General features: G+C 40.9%; 1 protein-coding gene across 5 annotated transcripts in view; it reads left to right on the top strand.

The window, feature by feature from the left end:
* Nucleotides 1-18,669, top strand: part of DAAM2 (dishevelled associated activator of morphogenesis 2) — a 120,898-nt gene that overhangs the window by 58,106 nt on the left and 44,123 nt on the right. For 3 of the 5 annotated variants that reach the window (XM_059828543.1, XM_009817334.2, XM_009817333.2), the window contains exons 6-13: nt 7,784-7,894; nt 8,901-9,004; nt 11,112-11,178; nt 12,112-12,229; nt 13,774-13,912; nt 15,325-15,383; nt 15,784-15,968; nt 16,925-17,242. In XM_059828543.1, the coding sequence (XP_059684526.1) occupies nt 7,784-7,894; nt 8,901-9,004; nt 11,112-11,178; nt 12,112-12,229; nt 13,774-13,912; nt 15,325-15,383; nt 15,784-15,968; nt 16,925-17,242 (1,101 nt within the window). Of the gene's footprint in view, nt 1-7,783; nt 7,895-8,900; nt 9,005-11,111; nt 11,179-12,111; nt 12,230-13,773; nt 13,913-15,324; nt 15,384-15,783; nt 15,997-16,924; nt 17,243-18,669 lie in introns of all 5 variants that reach the window. The other 2 variants (XM_009817332.2, XM_059828528.1) reach the window with 1 other exon arrangement.

Raw genomic sequence — 18,669 nt, 5'->3', positions numbered from 1 at the left:
AATGCATCAGTGGATTTTGGGCTACAATGAGCTTACAACTGTAAAAGTGAATGAGGAAACAGGCTATGCTCATGAACAGTAGCTGCCAATGTTTGTTGTTAGAACTGAATGCACTATGGGATTCACTGACTGTGACTCAGACCTGAGACTGGGATGCAGGAGATCTTGGCTTGGTGTTAACCTATATGTGGCATTGGCAGGTCCACCCCTCTATGTGCACTGCCCCATTTGCATTGCTTGTCTATTCAAACTTGGTGCATGTCTTCAATATGCAGGTATTACACGTATGATGTATGACTTCAGAATGAGGGAGGCCTTTTGATCTCAGTTGAAAGCTCTTGAGGCTATTTCAGTAGAGAAAATAGTAATTAGAGTAAAAGTTGGAAGGTGAAGAGATTACAGCTGCAGTCATGAGAATATGTCGCCATTCTTTAGTACAGGACTAGGATAGGAATGACCAATGCAGAAGCAGAAAAGTAAGCCATGTACAGAGTTATGATGTGCAGGTTAATGTGGACTGCCTATGGAAGAGAGAAGGAAAAACTTTAAAACCAGCTTGTTCTCTAGTAATTGGCTGAGATAAAGAATCCTTCCTGAATTAATCTGACATTCTTGTATACCTGGGAGACAGGTGGGATAACCTTAGCTGCTCGGCAAAAAGCTGTGATAACTCATGACTCTGACAACACTTGTGGTCCTGTGTTAACTTACCCTTACTTAACCAAGTGACTCTGCTTAATAAACCCATATGGAAGATAGATGCTGAGTTTACTCAATGTCTCCTATTTGGGTCCTCTCTCTTTTTATATTGTTTTAAAATTTACTGAATAACTGAGATAAGTCATTGCTGGGCAAAGTGTGGTAGACAGGTCTTGTACAGCTGAGCTTTTGAGGAATCTGGTGTAATGATTTGCAGATGCTTACCAACTCTCACATTCATGAAAGAGTAGTTTGCATAAATGCTTGCTTTTGTCAAAATGCTTTTCTATTGGGGAAAAAATTAAAGATAAATGGATGTTCTCTGTTTTTTTCTCTCTTAAACAAAACAAAAAAACCCCACCCAAACCCCAAAATGATTTAGCAGAAGGGATGTGTTCTTTTTTGCAGTTTCTAACACTTGTGTCTAGATGCTGGAATAGGATTTTCCACTACACTCAGCAATAACTTGAATTTAATTTGAGGAGGTAAGGGTTCTTCCAAAGACATTTCTCATCCATCTTCAGTAATTTTTTTCTAACAGAGAGACTGGGGATTTTTTTAAATGCTGATAAAACAAATGTGGTCATGGTCTTCCTTACATTTTAGTGGAATATTCCCTGATACTGTAGGATTTGTCAATTTAAAGAGTATTATGTGTCTTTGCCTCTTGCTCTCCCACAGCTGTGTATTAGAGCCATCTTGCAGCTCATTACCAAGAGTAGCATCCACTGTAACTTGACTATGGGAGGCTATTTTAAGAAAAGGATGAGCTGACAACACTTATCCTATACCTTTACTGTAAATTTTAAAGATGTAGTGTACAATGCGAGCCAGTGAAAGCCTTTTTTTCTTTATCCTAGTCCTGAGTGTAATCTTTGTAACCCAGACTTTGCAGATATCCGAAGAGATCCTTTAGGTTTCAAACTGAAGTCTTTTGGGGATGTGTTTCCTGTAGCTTGAGCAACTAGCAGCATCACTCAGTGTATTGAAGTGTCCGAACAGTTTAGAGTTTGCAGCTTTATGTTGATTTTGACTGGCCACACCTAATCGCTGTTATGTTGAAAATGATCCCCCACAACTGGGGATCTGGCAGAACTGAGAAACAAGAATTCTTTCTGTGAAAAGTAATAAAAAGTGAACTAAACTGTAGAAACAGGAGAAACATACTTTGAATGTGCAGAGTAGGAATTTATTCCTTTGGCTCTGTGGTTCGTTATTGCAGACTGATTCTAATGCGGGGGGAAAAGGAAAGCTGGCAACTGTAAAGGCACCCCTCAGTCTTTCTCTAGATCTAGCTCCGTAAGACAATGGCCAAATTAGAGACACAATACCTAAGAGGAGAATAATTTCAGATTCTCAGTTTTGGAAATCATACTCAGTGCTTGTGAAGTAAAGAGTGTAGGGCTTTCTGGAAACTGTACTGAGCTCACTTTTATTGGAACGTCCAATGAAAAACTTACAGGTAACGCTGATCTGTGACAACATCAGTGCAATTGTTGCTTTTCCTTAAGTTGCCTTCCTGACGACAGTGGTTGATAATATTCTTCATCCCTTTCAGCCACCTCATTGTCAGTTTATCCCTCCTCATCTATGAAAGCTGGCACTTCGTATACTATGTGTTTGGATATATCTTCCCCTCTTGCAGATTGCAGTAAATCTAAGTATCCCACTCTCCCCATATCATCTGTGGTGACCAGCGCTATGTACTTTGAGGAATCAGGAGGTGAATGTAAGAAACACTGTTCCAGATGTAGTTTCCCCAACATAAATTGTTTTCTTTTTCTTTGCCTTCTTGCAGACGAATATCATGGTGATGAATAAAAATTTGCAGTGCGTGGTTCTGCTTCCATTCCTCTTTGTAAGAAGGAGGAAGAGAGGTTCAGAATTATTTACTGGCAACCATCTAAAACTTGAGCTCGTGCATAACGTGCTGCTGTCAACTTTAGAGTGGAACACTGATTATTTCCAATTTGCACGTACTCAAGTGTGGTGGAGTGATGTAGAGATCAGGTATTTAATACAGTAACAAAAAACATGGCATGTTTCATTGAATGTCAGAAGTTATTGCTGGCCAGCCTTCTAAGCACAACTCTTGCTACCTGGCACAGGTAGCCAATGGTAGTCAGAGGACCCAGCAACTGCTGAATTAGTAGAGAAGGAAAGCTGTGACTTAAGATACGGTTCTTACTAAACTTGCATGGGCTCTGTCCTGCTATAACTCCTACTATTTGAACAGGAAACTTAGAGTTTTATACTACTGTATCTAAAGTCAAAATCCAAATTACAGTGATATTTCTGAGTGATATAAACACTTGTAATCCCAATTAATTTAACTAAATTGCACCAGATCATACCAACTGAAGACCACTAATCAAACTGTGCTGAAATATTTTGGAAGGGATGTCTTTGCTTTTTGATGTGTTCTTTTTTTTTAATTGAAGTTAATGGAAAATATAGATAGAACTTTTATGAATATGAAGGACTATCTCCTTAACTTAACAAAATTTTGTATTTTGCTTTGAGTGGAAACTCTGATGTAAAATATTGCTTCTTTCTAAACTGCCAGCATTGCATCTACTAACTGCAGTTATCAATCTAATCCTTAACTTCAGAGAGGAGTCACTTTAAAGCTCACTTCAGAGCTTACTTTCCTTTGTTGAGACTTCAGTCTTCACTTGAATGCCTTTTAGTACTACAACTTCACCCTGTATCTCTGCTGTTCAGTGTGTTCACAGGCCTATAGGGATCATCTTTGTCTTGGCACTTGCAACAAGATTCTATACTTTACGTTTGTGTCTGAATATTAATTGTGGCTACTCCTACTTTCTCACATTTGCTGCAGCTTCTTGCCTGAACTGATCCCTTTGCCTGCTTTAATCTTTGACCCTTCTTTCGTGCTGCCCTTCTGCCTGGTATAACTCTCCCTTTAATGTCCAACAGGCAGTCTGCAGCTCCTCTTTTAAGATATTCCTTGAAAACTGTCCTCTTCAGAGTAGTATTCCATCTTTACTCAAATACCACAATAATATAAAGGCATGCCTTCAATCTCCTTCCTGAAGCAATCTGGAAAAGCTCTGTCTTTTCTTCATCCAATTTTTGTTTGAAATATGCTTCTTTGCCTACAAATTCTACTCTGTCCCTTAAAGAAGAGAGATGAAAGAAAACATTGGAAAGCCAGACAATAAACCCTCAAAGCAGAAATGTGGAATTAAGAAGATGAGCCCTTGGTGTCCTTGCTGGGATTCTTTTCCATCTGATGTATTCAAAATCGGTACTAGTGTAATTCTGTCACTGGCTCACTGTGTGACCATGAAAACGTTGCTTTATCTTGAATTTCTTAGGTGCTTTTCTTGTGAAGATGGAGGTTTCTAAAACGCTATGAAAATTGAGAAAGAAGAGTCTCTGATTTCAGTGTCGTTCATGTCTGCATTATCCTATTTATGACTGCTTTCCTTTGTGAAAGGGGCACAATCTTACTCATCCCTAAGCTGTTGCCTTTCTGATTATTGCTATGCTTACTGCTTCCCCTCATTTCTCCCGTGGAGTGAATGCATTGTGTTATGACATTGTAACATGTTGTACTTTTTAACGTGCCATGTTTTGAGTCAAACTTATCTTGCAAAGTCATAATGCTGTACTGGCCCAGAAAAGTGTATCAGCATGTTCCCATGCCCTTCCAGCCTAGTCTGCTGTCTGAAACACCCACTCAGCTAGGCACTCCTGTGGGGAGAAAGAATTTCCCTTTTAGTCTTCAGAGAACCTAGGTGTTAAATACTGTCTGAAAGGAGCAAATTTCACTTGCCGGTGAAAATATTAACTGGCCTGCTTTGGGCAGAACACTCTTGTTTTCCTCCTTAATGCTGCTTGAAATTTTGAAGCGTGAAGTGAAGGAATAAAGGAAGCTTGATATTGTCAGTTGAAAAGGTGGAGATTAGGAGCATTCCTTCCACAGCGCCCTTGCCTGGTTTTTGTTAAACACCATCAGTACAGACCATAATCTGTAGAAAGAAATCTGATCAATTTGGAATTGTAGTAGAGGGGCTAACACGGAACGAATTAAAATCCTGTATTCCCACTTGATTTTCTTCTTCCCCTCAGGGCTCATCCAAAGCCTTTTGAGGTTTGCTGCAGATTGAATGAAACACTACTGGATGTCAGTGATGAGGAATAACGGGATTAAGTGAGGAAAGTTTTGCTTAAACAGTAGGAAAAACCTTTACAACCATAAGATCAATTGGGCCACAGAGCCGGCTGCCAAGAGGTGTGGTGAAATCTTTTTCACAGGAAATGTTCAAGTGAAGACTTGAACCTCAGCCATTTGCAAAGAGTTGGAGATATTGGAGTTCGGCCACAGTGTGTGGGTGTAGACTATGATCTTTAGGAATTGCATGAACTTAGAGTGTTTCCTTCTAGAGCTGAACAATTGCATGAAGATGTGCTGCTCTTCAATTAGCTTAGTGCAACCCAGAGTTTTTGTTTTTCTTGCCCTGAGTTTGGCTTTCCCCCCATTGCATTCTGCTTCTAGTCCAGCCTTCTGAAATAGGGGATAGAAAACTTCAACCTTCAACCTGTCGGGATGCTGTATCTGATACGTTGTTGCATAGATTCTAGCATGTTCCTAAAAGTATGTGAGAATATATGGTAGGAATGAGGCCTCTGCAGAAAACCAGCAAAACCATCCTTGGTTTTGATTCTTCTGTAGTAATGTCTACTTAAATTAATCCAAGAAGACACGTGTGCTTTGGATTTCAGTGTCAAATCTGACAGTAACAGAACTCAATTCTCTCATTTATTTCACTTCTGCTTATTTGTCAAGTTGAAGAGTTGGTTTTGTTGGTGAATTTAAATCTTCAATAGTATCCTATTTTCATTGTCAGAGATAGGATGCTGGACTGGACCAACCATCAGTCTGGCTCAGTAGGGCGTTTAATGTATTTTATGTAAGACTCATTCCCATTTCTTACAAAATGGGTGAAGGATTGGTATTTGGTCATAATATAACTACTGGGAAATCATGGATGTGATGGAAGTTCAAATGTCAGGAGTAGGGATGTTTGCAAATGCCAGCTGGGCAATTTAGAAGATGCAAGAAAAAGGAGTTTATGAAATCAGGCTTGCTTGATAGTGAATATTCTATGCACAGATATAAAACCAGCTGTCAGTAGCAGTGTATGACAGATCAAAATATTTTTACACAAAAACAAGCAAAGAGTTTGTATGAAGCCAGGAGGGTATTCTCTCCCTTGGGGAATGTATAGGAGGATATTCCTCCTGTTTCTTGAGGCATATCTCCATGGTGATGTCCATTTTCTACAGGAAACAAGATAGACCTATGAAACTGATGACTAGCACAGGAAAGATTTTGCTATGAATGAACACTTTCAGTAGCCAGGGACAGAAGACTGACTAAAGGAAAATGAACTTCCTTACTCAGCATTATAGCTTCAAAACATTATTTAGATAGTCTGCTGAGCTGAACACTAAAAAGTTATTTTTGTCTTCATTCTCCCTTTATGGCCAAAATTTCTTGGGAAGAGTAAAAAGGATTCTGTCTTTCCTAGTGCATCAGCAAAACAAATAAATGAGTATGAGACATTTATTATTAATGCCGGAGTGAGATGCGTACAATTGAACTGGCAGATCTCAAGTGGAATTTGTTACTCTTCCAATAAGGAAAATCATCCTTGGAATTATGAACTGATCAGAGAAGATCCTGAAGAGAAGGTTCATGGTCATCAGCACAAAGCTAAAAGTAGAGTTGCTTTCATGGCTAATCAGTTTCTACATATAACCTCTTTGGTAAACATTCAAGTGGAATTAATCCTAAATAGACCATATAAGGCACAGGATACCAACATTGTTTGTCTAGTCTTTTTTCTCCTTTGTCTCCTCATGTTCACAAGATTATGGTGAAATATCTGTATGTATGTAGAGATTATACCAAAAGCACTTCTGTGCTAAATTCCCCTGAATGCTAAATACCCCTGCTATTTGGTTAATAGGGGGACATACGGTATCCATGGACACCTTGTAGCAGCCTTTCAATATATAAAGGGACCTTATAAGAAAGACGGAGAAAGACTTTTTCCCAGGACCTGTAGTGACAGGACAAGGGCTAATGGGTTTAAACTAGAAGAGGCTGGATTTAGATTGGATAAAATGAAGAAATTTTTTTACAATGAGGGTGGTGAGACACTGGAACAGGTTGGCAGGGAAGTTGTAGATGCCCTATCATTGGAAGTGTTCAAGGTCAGGCTGGACAGGGCTTTGAGCAACCTGATCTAGTTGAAAGATGTCCCTGCCCATTGCAGGAGGGTTGGACTAGATGATCTTTAAAGGTCACTTCCAACCCAAATCATTCTATGATTAGGTAACAAGGAAGCTGGAGCTGAACTGCACTTACAGTAGAGCTGTGTAATTCACCTTTGAGCTTTGGAGCTCTATGCACAGGGGATATTCCTGTTATTTGCAAATCCCTAGAAGCAGCTTACCAAGAGGTAGGTAATTGTCTGCTTCATGTGAAATAGTTGTAGGTAAAGGAGAAATTTTCCAAGGTTCAAGTATAGGTTTTATTCTTCAAAAGACAGCTTCTCTTTAGAATTCTCTCCCCCTGTATACACAAGTGCAATCTATCCTGCTGAGATCCAAGAAAATAATGAAAATTACTTGAGTGATGTGAGTAGGAAGGATGTATGAATCTGATGCGATTTTTCTGCACGTATAAACTCCCTGTCATATTCACCATACAGAGTTAACTGACTAGGAAGGGCATCAATCTGCTGCTTTCTTAGATCATGTTGGCAAGAACTATAAAGGGCATTTGCTTTTTCTCAAATAATAGCTTGTTTAAAAAAAAATTTTTTTTCATTATGATCAGGTGGGCATTTTATTCCTATCACTATTCTTCATTCTTTTTTATTGTGGCATGCCCAAAATTGCTAACAACTTTGTCTGAAAAAAATATTTCTTTAAGCAAATATATAGCAAACCAAAATAAGACTGTGTGCATATCCCATGAACAGTATGCAAAATGGTGTAAGAAATTAGATTATATCCTCTAACCCAGCCTGCGGTTCTGTTTCAGACATTGTTGAATGAGCTAGACCGAAGCATGGGGCGATACCGAGATGAAGTAAATCTCAAAACAGCCATCATGTCCTTTATCAATGCTGTTCTGAATGCTGGTGCCGGTGAGGTGAGTCACTGCCCTGGAAATTCCTTCTAAAATGTTATGCTTGAATTAATTTACCTTGGAAATGGTTAGTAGATTAAGTCACAAATCTTGTGTTATTGAGTGGATATAGTTTGTGGAAAATAATGCTTAGTTGTTAATATCAGCCTTAGAATGTCTTCCATATTGTTTCATCCCCAGCCTCTTCTAATATAACATAGGCTACTTGCACTGAAATGATTGCTTCAGGGTTTTTTGTTGTTTTTTTAAAGAACTGCAAAGTATTTACCTCTTGATTTCAGCCTTTTAGAAAACATTTTGGTTTATCTTCAGAAATGTTTTGAAATGTTAAGTTGTTTTAACTCAAAGCCACACTCAAAAAAATTTAAATTTAAAAATGTCAAAGGGTGACATTTCAGAAAAGGTGGTTTGTTGTTTTTCTTTCATTAACAAGACTTTCTTATGAGTCTGGAGGATAGTTTAAACTGATTGTTTCATTAAAAATGTTAACTTTTGTTACATTGGCTTTTCTTTTTTTGGTTAAACCACAACAGACAATAAGTTTATAAGAGCTCTGTCTGGCAATGTATTTGTCTTTATCTGTGGCAGTCCTGTAACATCCCACTGAATATGTGTCAAGTTTGCCAGAGCATATGGTGATTTTATGACAAACATGAAAACCAGGAGGAAGATTGCAGTACTGTTCATCTGTAAGCAGGAGACAGACTTCTAATGAACTAGCAGGACTAATAACTTTTGTTCTTTATGGAAAAACATGGAGTGTGCTGTCCTTCTGAGGTATGCAGAGCTCATGGTAGGTAAATGAGGACTGTATTTTTAAGTGAAACAGAGGCAAAGGCAATAATTTTTTTAATTTTTTTTTTACTTTACTGGAATTAATCATCCTGTGAATTTAGTGTCAGGATAGAGGATATTAAAAAGGGAAGAACTGAGGTTTTAAGTCATTTTTCTTTTAGTGTGATTAAAAGCTTTTGGAACCCAATAACTTGGTTTTACCCCACTTTTTAAGGACAATTTGGAGTTCCGATTGCACCTACGGTATGAGTTCCTAATGCTGGGAATTCAACCCGTCATTGACAAGCTAAGAGGACATGAGAACGCCACACTGGACAGGTAAGACATGTTTTGTGAGAACAGTTATTGATCAACAGAAAGAGTTCTTAGAAACTCTTCTCCATTTGGGTATTGGATTTAAGCACAAAAGCTGTCTCTGTCTCTTCCTAAAACTGACTCCCTTTAAAGACAAAAATGAGATTTGTCCTTTAAATTAAAATCAGCAGATGAAGTAGGAAACATACATACTAAATCGGGAATGGCTGTGGCAAGGAGTTCCTGAATTGCTTTTCTTCTAAGCTGTGGATGGCAATCAGAATGAAAAAAATAAAAAATGTTCCAATTCTTTTCTCTTGTAGCAAAACTGGAACAAAACCCTGTCCTGGTAGGAGGGAGGGAAGCCAATAGTTCATGGACTTTATTGAAACTGAGTATGTGTGGTCAAAGCACAGGTTCTCAGTTTCCAAGGTTTTTCTTTGAGCTCAGTCTTTTTTGTGACCTAGCTTGTATCACAGCCTCCCAAACAGTGACACTGGCACAACTGTGAGAGAAGAGGCACCTGTGGTGGGCGAAGGTGTAGAGATGCCCAGGGGGCAAGAGAGATGAATGAGGAGCATCTTTAAATAGCCATGCCGCTGCACAAAATGTAACACTGAATGGCACCTTCAAATTACTGTGTTAAAACTTATATGGATAATAAATGGTTTCTCCACTAGCAATTCCATATTTTGCCACAGTACTTGAAGCTGTTAATGACCTTAAATTAAACCCTTCACAAAGCCACATGCTGAAATAAACTTGGAGTAAACAATCTGAACAATTTGACTGATACACTTCAAGAAGCTAAAAGACTGATGAGCCAACGAGGAGCCTGGTAAAATCCATTTGCTTAACAAAATGAAGCACTTTAAGATGTAAGAGCAGGCAGCTGTGGGAGTCTATCTTCTCCTGTGACAACATTAAGTTTTGTGGAGAGGCATTGACCTGCTGATGTGCTGCTACCCCTTATTGTCTGCTACTCCAAGCCCCTTCCTACAGAGCAGGGCTGATTTGTAGGTATCTGGTATCTGGGATTTCCTAGGTAGAACTGTCAAGTTTGCCAAAGCACATGGTGAAAAACCTATGGATCAGGCCTACGCCTGCAGCTTTCAAGGCACCCTTTTCTCAAATATCCACTGTCAGGAGCTGCTATAGGGTGATAGAGCTATCCCTGGGGGCAAATGTAATGTGTCTGAGATTCTGTATAAGCACCAAGTTAGCACCAGCTGCCTGTCATAAAGACTGGCTTCACGTCTTTGAGTGGGTGGAGGCATATGCCTGTGTATTAATGTCACAGTTGTATGCGTCTACAGTTTACTGCAGAGCTGGAACCAGTAATGTTACTTTTGATCTACAACATTAAACCAAGAAGAAAATCTGTCCTATAGGCAATCTGTGTTCCTTTGTCAGTAACCAGGATTGTTTAGGAGGGGCTTAGGGGCACTTTTAGATCTTACAAGTTACAGTCATGAGAATGATAATAGAAGTTTGAGAAGATCCCAGATGCCTGGATCACACAGGCTATATGCCAGGTCTATACAGGAGGATGTGCCACAGCCTTTCTCCACATCATCTGCTGTGCTGTGGTCTCTGTGCAAGAGAAGTCCAGATGCCATGGTCAAATGTGTCTCTCACCAGGTTCCCCAGTTCCCAGAAGAGGCATGCTGCTGTGCTCATCAATAGGCAAATGTAAAGACAGTTGTGAGCTCCACTGTTTAACTAATCCACTGAATGCATCTCTGCTCCACCGTGTAAAAGAAACAACTTGTTAGTGGTCTGATATCTGGTTAGCAAGTATGGCATGGACTTTTTAGAAATGTATTATCACTGCAGGCATTGCATTCATCACGAATAGAATATCCCTTTCCTATCTTATGTTTATTTTTAGCAGCCTTACCTCAAAACAGTGACTTAGCACAAGGATTAAAAAGCCATTCCTTTTGGCCTGTCACTGACCCCCATGAGTTGCCTTGCATACCTATCCCAGCACTTCATGTAAGAAAGGCTTGCCAGTTTCCAAGTGTTCTAGCTGGAAATGAGGTGTTGCGGCTTCTGTAGTAACACGCTTAATTTAAGTCTGAATTATGCCATGAACATAGTCAGGCTTTGTTTTTCTGTTTTCTCTTAGGCACTTAGATTTCTTCGAGATGGTCAGAAATGAAGATGACCTGGAACTTGCCAAGCGGTTTGACATGGTAAGTTTTTCTCTGGAGTACCTGAACTTGCCAAAGATGAACATCCACTTTGGATGCTTGATGCATTGTGTTCCCTGAAAAAAATGATTGACTTTGGTGCTGAGAGTGGCTGGTGCTCTTGTTTTCACTGTTTCTCATTTAGCAAGTAGGGGATCTGTGATGTGTGAACAATGAAAACAATGATCGCAGACAGGGCTTCTGCCAAGTATCTTTGACAAAGACTTCTTTCTTTTGTTTGGCTGAAGGTTCAGGAGTGGAGGAAGTTCTCAACCCTGTTCTCATGTTCTCAGTCCTGATGATCCAGATGCATTCTAGCTTCAGACATCCCCTTTACAGGACTATGGGTGATGCTTGGGCTCTTCTCTGATACTTTTCCCAAGATTACAGGAAACTCTCCTGAAGACCGTCACCTCAGAGCCTGTGGAGAGGATCAGTATTTTAGATTAGATGGATTTTAAAGATGAGCATGAAACAAGGACAGTTTCCGCAACCTCTAGCAACAGTAAGAGGCTGTAGGGTCCAGAATAGTTACAGTTTCCTCTTTCTTCATGACCAGCTCTTGCCACACGCCAATACAGAACAACCAGTCCTTTCCTACTTAACTTCTTCTATTTGTGCCACCACTTTCTGGGACCCAAACGTTTTGCTTGCTCCAGAACAGCTCTTGGTGGCTTTGCACGCCTCCCACCTTTCTAGCCCTTTACTTTGGGGATCTTTTCCATACTGGAGTGGGGATGGCAATGCTGGTCTCAGAGACCCATGTGCCTGCTCCTCGCTGGAACTTGCAGCTGGATGTTGCAGGAGACTCTGCAGAGGTCCAGTTCCTGGAAATTTGCCTGTCTCTGTGTTGTTCAGATGTTTCACAGTTAGTCAGGCTTTCACTGTGGATGGTTTTTCTCTTACTTGTTTTTTCACTACCTTCTCTCACTTCAGATCCACATTGATACAAAAAGTGCCACTCAGATGTTTGAGTTGATAAAGAAGAAACTGAAGCACACAGATGCCTATCCCTATTTGTTATCCATCCTCCAGCACTGCTTGCAGATGCCATGTGAGTACATCACAGTTTTCCAGAGCAAGGGCTATTGAAGAACTAGGTGAAGTTTTGATGTACAGGATCACAGATAGCAGGACACACACTGCCCTTGTCTTCCATTCAGAACTTGGCAGTGGCTAAGGGACTTGGTATCTTACACTGACTCCATCCCGCAGATTTTTGTCACAATACTTAAAGCGGCATCTTGACCTCTCCGCACTTGCAAATAAAATTAAGTAACTGAGACATTCCAGTTAGTCACTGACAGAGTTTTTAGTGACATTAAATTAGAAGTTTTAGAAAAGAAAGAGCCTTTGTGCTCTAGATCAGGGAATTCCCAGAAACAGATACCATTTTGAATATTAACAAAACGCACCAAGGAATTTTTCTGGTGAAACAATACAGTACCGAAAGCTGTTCTGTCACTGGGAAATTCCACAGTTAGTCTTCAGGCTGGTATCTCATGGCAATGCATCAGTGGAGAGCTCCTTAACTCAAACTGAAAAATAATACTGCCATTTGTTTTCAGAAGAAGTGATAGGATTTTTCTTGTTAACTGTAATAAAATAATTCAGTTATGCTTGCAGAGTGTAGCAGCTGAGCAAAGGCATAGCATAGCAAGATCACTAAAGAACTGCCTGCCTTGATTCTGTTAGGTATCAAGTGCCGGTCTTCATTACTTTCAGACGTACTTGAGCAGTCAAACTGAGAAGGGAACATGAGGGAGATGTACTGTGGTGTGCTTTTTCAGAAAGTAATGATGTGGTATGTTTTCAGGCACTCATTAGATTCAAGTACTGCCATGCATAAATTCAAACAGTTGTTTGTCCGAGTGGTCTCCATGATATTACTCTTTAAGACAGTATTTGAGCTTTAGGTATTGACCTGGATTTTTGGTGGCAGAAGGGCTAAATCCTGCTAGGCCAGGACAGGATTGTGCTGGAGCAGTTTTAAGGAATCTAAAGGTCTAGGTTATGTAACTCAGGGAGCTGAGGTGAACTTTATGTTGCTCTGGCTCTTCTGTTTGGTACCCATGGGATCAGTCCCTTTGGTTCAATTTTTGTTTTTTCTCTCCACACTTTCTGGTCATGTTTGTATGAATTTTTCACGCCAGTTGAGTTTCACTGACCTGCAGATAACCGAGCATACAGATAGAATGTCTGATTGTTTTTACAGTGCCTGGTCACTGTGTTACCTAGGTACCAAAAAGAAAACCCCAACATCAAGCCCCAGAAAATACTGAGTAACAGCTATCGCAAAGGAATCACTTCTGTAGATGTTTAAAGCACAAGTTAGAGCTAATCTGTCAAAAGGGCTGCACAGCCTGGATGTGCAAATCAGACGCAGAGTTGCCCATGGCTGTTATGTGCTTTCCAATACGCCCAGTGTTTGTAAATAATCTGCTAGCAACAGTTCAAGATTAGGCTTTGTGTTCTATAATGTACTACATACAAGGACTGAGATGGAAGGTGGAAAGGAAGAAATGCCGATCTATTGGCAGGTCTGTGCACTTTGGCATGGAAATGGAAGTTCTCATGGGTTGTTCTTTTTCCATACAGATAAGAGGAATGGAGGAAACTTCCAGCAGTGGCAGCTGCTGGACAGAATACTCCAACAAATTGTTCTTCAGGATGAACGAGGAGATGATCCGGATATAGCTCCGTTGGAAAACTTCAATGTCAAAAATATCATTAAAATGTAAGCTGCATTATTATCGTTTATTTCTGTTATGCAGGTATAAGTACATGATAAGTATGCAGGTGCGTAGGAAATAAAATATCGTATCTGAGGAGTTTCTTATTTTAACTTACGGCTTCTCGTTAACTTGTTAGTCTTCTAAATAGTTTCCTTCTAACGACATCTTAACTAGACAGTATTTTCTAGCAAAGTCCTTGTCTTTGGCTTCTCATTTCTATTAAATACCAAGTTTGTTACAAAAGCAGAAAAAATACCCATGATTTCGTAACAAGGCTTCCTCATATGCCTTTTTTCATTTAGAATGTTGATGAAAGGTTTCACTGATATTCCAAAAAAAAAAAAATAATGTGGTCATCTCTATTTAGATCTCATTCCTCACTAATGAGCACATAGTTTAGAAAGATTTCAAGTGGTGGAAAGCAGCCCACACCTAGCACACAAAACCTTTTACCTCTTCATAAAATGTCTGCATGCTCTTACCCACAGACTTGGCTGAGGGCACTACCATTATTTTTTCCCATAGGATGCATCATTTGAGAAGTCTAGCTACATGAGCTGGCTCTCATATCAACTTCCCTGTTCTCAGTCCTTTTTTAGCCAAACTTTTGGACTCTTCATCCCATTCATCTCCCTCTGCAGGTAATTCATGGCCCATTACCCTTCTGAATTATCCACTGAAAAGAGCATTTTATAGAACATAAGCCTCATATGAAACCAAATTCTCCTGTACTAAAAATCTTACAGTCCGTCTTGTTACAGGCATGAGCCAAAATCAAAACTGATTTCTTGTCATGGAAAAATACACTGGTGTTCATCTCTTTCTGTCTGTCTGGATATCAGACTTCATTGTAGACCTCGTGCCTGATCTTCCCTTTCTACTTTCATAGCTACTCCTCATTCTGCATATCTAATCAATCCCCAGCATGCCCTGCATATTTTCTGTCAGTAATAGGAAATAGCTGTGCCAGTACGAGATATTAGCATTGCCTTGTTACTGATATATTACCCAACAGATAAGCATCCTCCCTCCTTGTAAGAAAGAGAGAATAGAACCACAGAAAGTAGAAAAAAAGATGGCAGCTATCATTATTTTAGTGATGACTTCTCTCTTTCAAAATAAGTAGACTTGGTACTTTGAGGGCATAGCCTGAAGACAGGAATATATCTGGATTTTTTTCCCCAGGGGTTCCTTTATCCCTTTTCAGGACTTTGAGCAACAAGCCATCACATTTATATTAGCTGTTGACTACAGTAAGGATCAGGATCTGGAACCAGACTGACCACTGGTACAATCCTGTATAAACATGTAAATTCATCAGGTTGCCTTTTGCTGGTCACTGCAAATAATGGCCACTTGCCTTTCAGCCTGAGTAGCTCAGAACAAGTTTAAATTATCTGATTTCATCTTTCAGGCTGGTGAATGAAAATGAAGTCAAGCAGTGGAGGGACCAGGCAGAGAAGTTTCGGAAAGGTGAGTGTGTCCTCTGTGCTCAGGGAGGCAAAAGAGGAGGTAAGACTGATCCCAATTCAGTCACAGAGCAGAGAGCAGCAGAGCTGGGCGCAACTTTTCCTCTTGTGGACAAACCCTGCTTTGTTCCCTCCGGTACATTTTGTCAAGTGGTGATCCATTTATGTGTTTCACAGGATGGGGCTTCCCTCAGTCCTCACGTGAAGTCATTTTACAGTCTAAGTGAAACTTGGGTATTGCTGTCTTGATCAGTGAAGATCACTGTCAAGACAGTCAGACTCTGTTTTCTTTTTCCTACTCTCATTATACATCCCCAGTCAGCTTTATTTCAGCATAACCTGCATCTCTTCGGGGACTGTTCATGAGCTTTATTTCATCAGCCCCACTTGCCTGTTCCCTCTAGATCATGTCGAGCTGATGAGCAGGCTAGAGAAGAAGGAGCGGGAATGTGAGACAAAGACCCAGGAGAAAGATGAAATGATGAAGACACTGAACAAAATGAAGGACAAGCTGCAGAAGGAATCCTTGGAGCTGCGCCAAACCCGGGATCAGATGAACGACCTGGTGGCTCAGCTTAATGAGTTTTCGGTACGAGACTGGGACTCTTCCCATCCTTGTTTAAAGCCTGCTAACTAGTGAATGATGAACAAAAACACATTATGAATGAAACACTTTCTATGGTCAGTACAGAGGGAGTCTGTCTAGCCAGCTACAAAGATGAATACTTAGAAGCTGCTCAGCTTTTAGCTGAGACTGAAATCCCTGAGCTGGTGTTATAGAATGGATAATGCATGGGCTGCTCCATTCCTTCTCCTCAGCCACCTTCCTTGCAGGAGCTGCTGAGGCACACTTGTTCTCCTCCAGCCATAATTTTTACTGCTGAGTGGGGTGGCCCGGGTTGTTATTTCAGTGGAACAGAGAGAAATCTCCCAGATATGAAAGTAAATTTAGTGAAGAAACAGGATGCCTGTCATGCTTCAAGAGTGTCTGTACTGCCTTGAAGCTCTACAGAAGTGACATCTGCAGCTGCTCCCTCCTCCTTGGTGCTCCCTCTGTCCCAGCAGTGTGCCTGAGCCTCAACTCCCTAGAACACGGCCCTGAGAAGTTAGACACTGCAGAAAGCAGATTCATTCCCTCCTCCCCTCTCCCACTTTGCATTCATGGGGCCTAATGACAGGTATTCAGTATTTCAAACCCCAAGGTTTAAAACCCAGGAGTTCAAAAGTTCATAAGATTGAACTTTTCTCTTTTTCATACATAAGGAGAAAATAATACATTTTGGCTTCTTTTACTAGCTTTCTGTTTTTCTGAGCCATTTATGATTCCTTTTCTCAAGCTCTTTCCACAACTTCAAGGGCTTGAAACTTTCTCTTAAATGAAAGCTGAGATTCCTCCCTTTATTGCATGGCTTTGAGTGCAGGAGGCTTTAAAGAAAACATCAAATATTTTGAGACTCGTAATAAAATCACATCAGCTGGCAATATGAAGTTATTGTGCCTTTCAAACTGTTTGCTTTCTTTTTCTGTGTGTTTTTTATTTTCCAGCAAGGGGGCAGCATTTCCTTCCCACCCCCACCACCTCCCCCTCCAGGTGGCCCATTAGCTTTGTCCTCTTCTCACATGTCTGAGAATTTGCCCCCGCTGCCACCCCCTCTGCCTTTCTCCAGCTGTCCCCCTCCTCCTGCTCCGCCACCTCCACCAGGAGGACCTCCTCCCCCACCAGGAGCACCACCGTTCTTCAGCATGGGGATGCCACCCACTTCAACAACCACCTTCAGCAGCAGCGTCACCAGCCTGAAGAAGAAATCTATCCCACAGCCTTCACACCCACTGAAATCCTTCAACTGGGCTAAGCTGAGTGAGGTAAGAAATTGCAGTACTCTCAGCAATTAATTTACTTTTGAAATATAACTTGGTGTTGGTTAATGCCATGAAGTGGAAGGTGACAGAAGCCAGTGCTATTGTGGCTTTCCTGGGGCTGAGGTCAGTAGGAGTCAGTAACTGTCTTGAGGGAGTCTCCCCAGTTCTCCAGCAGTGCAGCATATCTCCTGTGGTGACTGAGCTGCTGCTTAGATTGAGCTGCAGTAGATCTGGGCACGCTATCAGTTAGGCAAAGCTGTAGTGGGACTGAATACATAAGCCAGAGCTGCACATCTCCAGGACTGGTGTGCCAGAGATGCCCTCACTTGCACATCAGGGAAGGATAGCCAGAGCCAATGTGGGCAAAACATGGTGAGGACCAGCTTCAAAACTAGCCTCCTCTACCCTGGCAGGAGCCGCCACCAAGGAGAGAAAGGTGGCCTGATTCTCCTCACCATTTGTTCATGGCCACAAGGGAAGCAGCCCTTCTCCTTGCATGGTTACAACTCTGTCTCTTGGCGATAAAACTCCAAATCTGCAATAAAAACAGAGGACTTGGATTCTTCCTGTTGCGCTCATTTTCTGCTACCTTGGTTGCCTCTCCTTCCCCTCCAATTCTCTCCCTTCCTTCTCTCTTCCCCGCCCCCCCCTTCTCTTTAGGTATTAATTTTTTTTAACTGATTTAGAAAGAAAAAAAGTGTCTGTGTTGAGTTTGGACGGCTGCCTAGAAACCCAGGTTCTCTTTTAGACTGAAACTCACCCAGGGCCCAACTCCGGCATTTGGAATGAGTGTCCAGGGACCTCTGGAATGCCACAAGAATTCTCTCTCCCCCTCTCTCCTTTTCTTTAAAATAAAGTGAAGTGAAATATTTGCTGCACCGTCTGTGCTTGTCTGTCAAGGCCACGTGGGGGGTGTGGGAGAGAATGTAAGGATGGGGATTTATTTTCCTTTGCAGAACATGGGACTTGGTGCTCTGAAGAAAAGAAATAATAACTAATATATGTGTATATATATGAATGTATATGAAAAAGAGTCACAGGTGTTTCTGTTTAGTGTACAGTAACTGTAGGCTTATCCTGCCCTCCATTTCAGAGTGAAGGCAGCTGTGCTAATAAAATTGAAGACCTGGGTGGTGAGGTGGGTAAAAGATGCCATTTTGAGGAAGGCAGAATAGTTGGGAAAATGGGCATAAGAGGCCGGGGGCTTCATTTTGGGGTGTTTGCTGGTGTTAGTGTTTTGACCTAGTAAGGTCTCTGCAAAACTGCAAAGGTTCTGGTGCAGACACAGTTGGCACTTTGTTATGGAATTATTTAATTCCACTGACTGCTGGAGGAGGCGATACATTTTGGCCATCTTTGTCAGTTATCCTAGATTCCCTGCTTCAGTACCAGGCACTTTATCTCTGTTCACATGGATATGAATCCTCTCA

The sequence above is a fragment of the Gavia stellata genome, chromosome 2 (genome assembly GCF_030936135.1).
Source record: "Gavia stellata isolate bGavSte3 chromosome 2, bGavSte3.hap2, whole genome shotgun sequence".
Taxonomy (NCBI): domain Eukaryota; kingdom Metazoa; phylum Chordata; class Aves; order Gaviiformes; family Gaviidae; genus Gavia; species Gavia stellata.
Note: the sequence above shows the minus strand (reverse complement) of the source record. Positions and strands in the feature narration are given on the sequence as shown.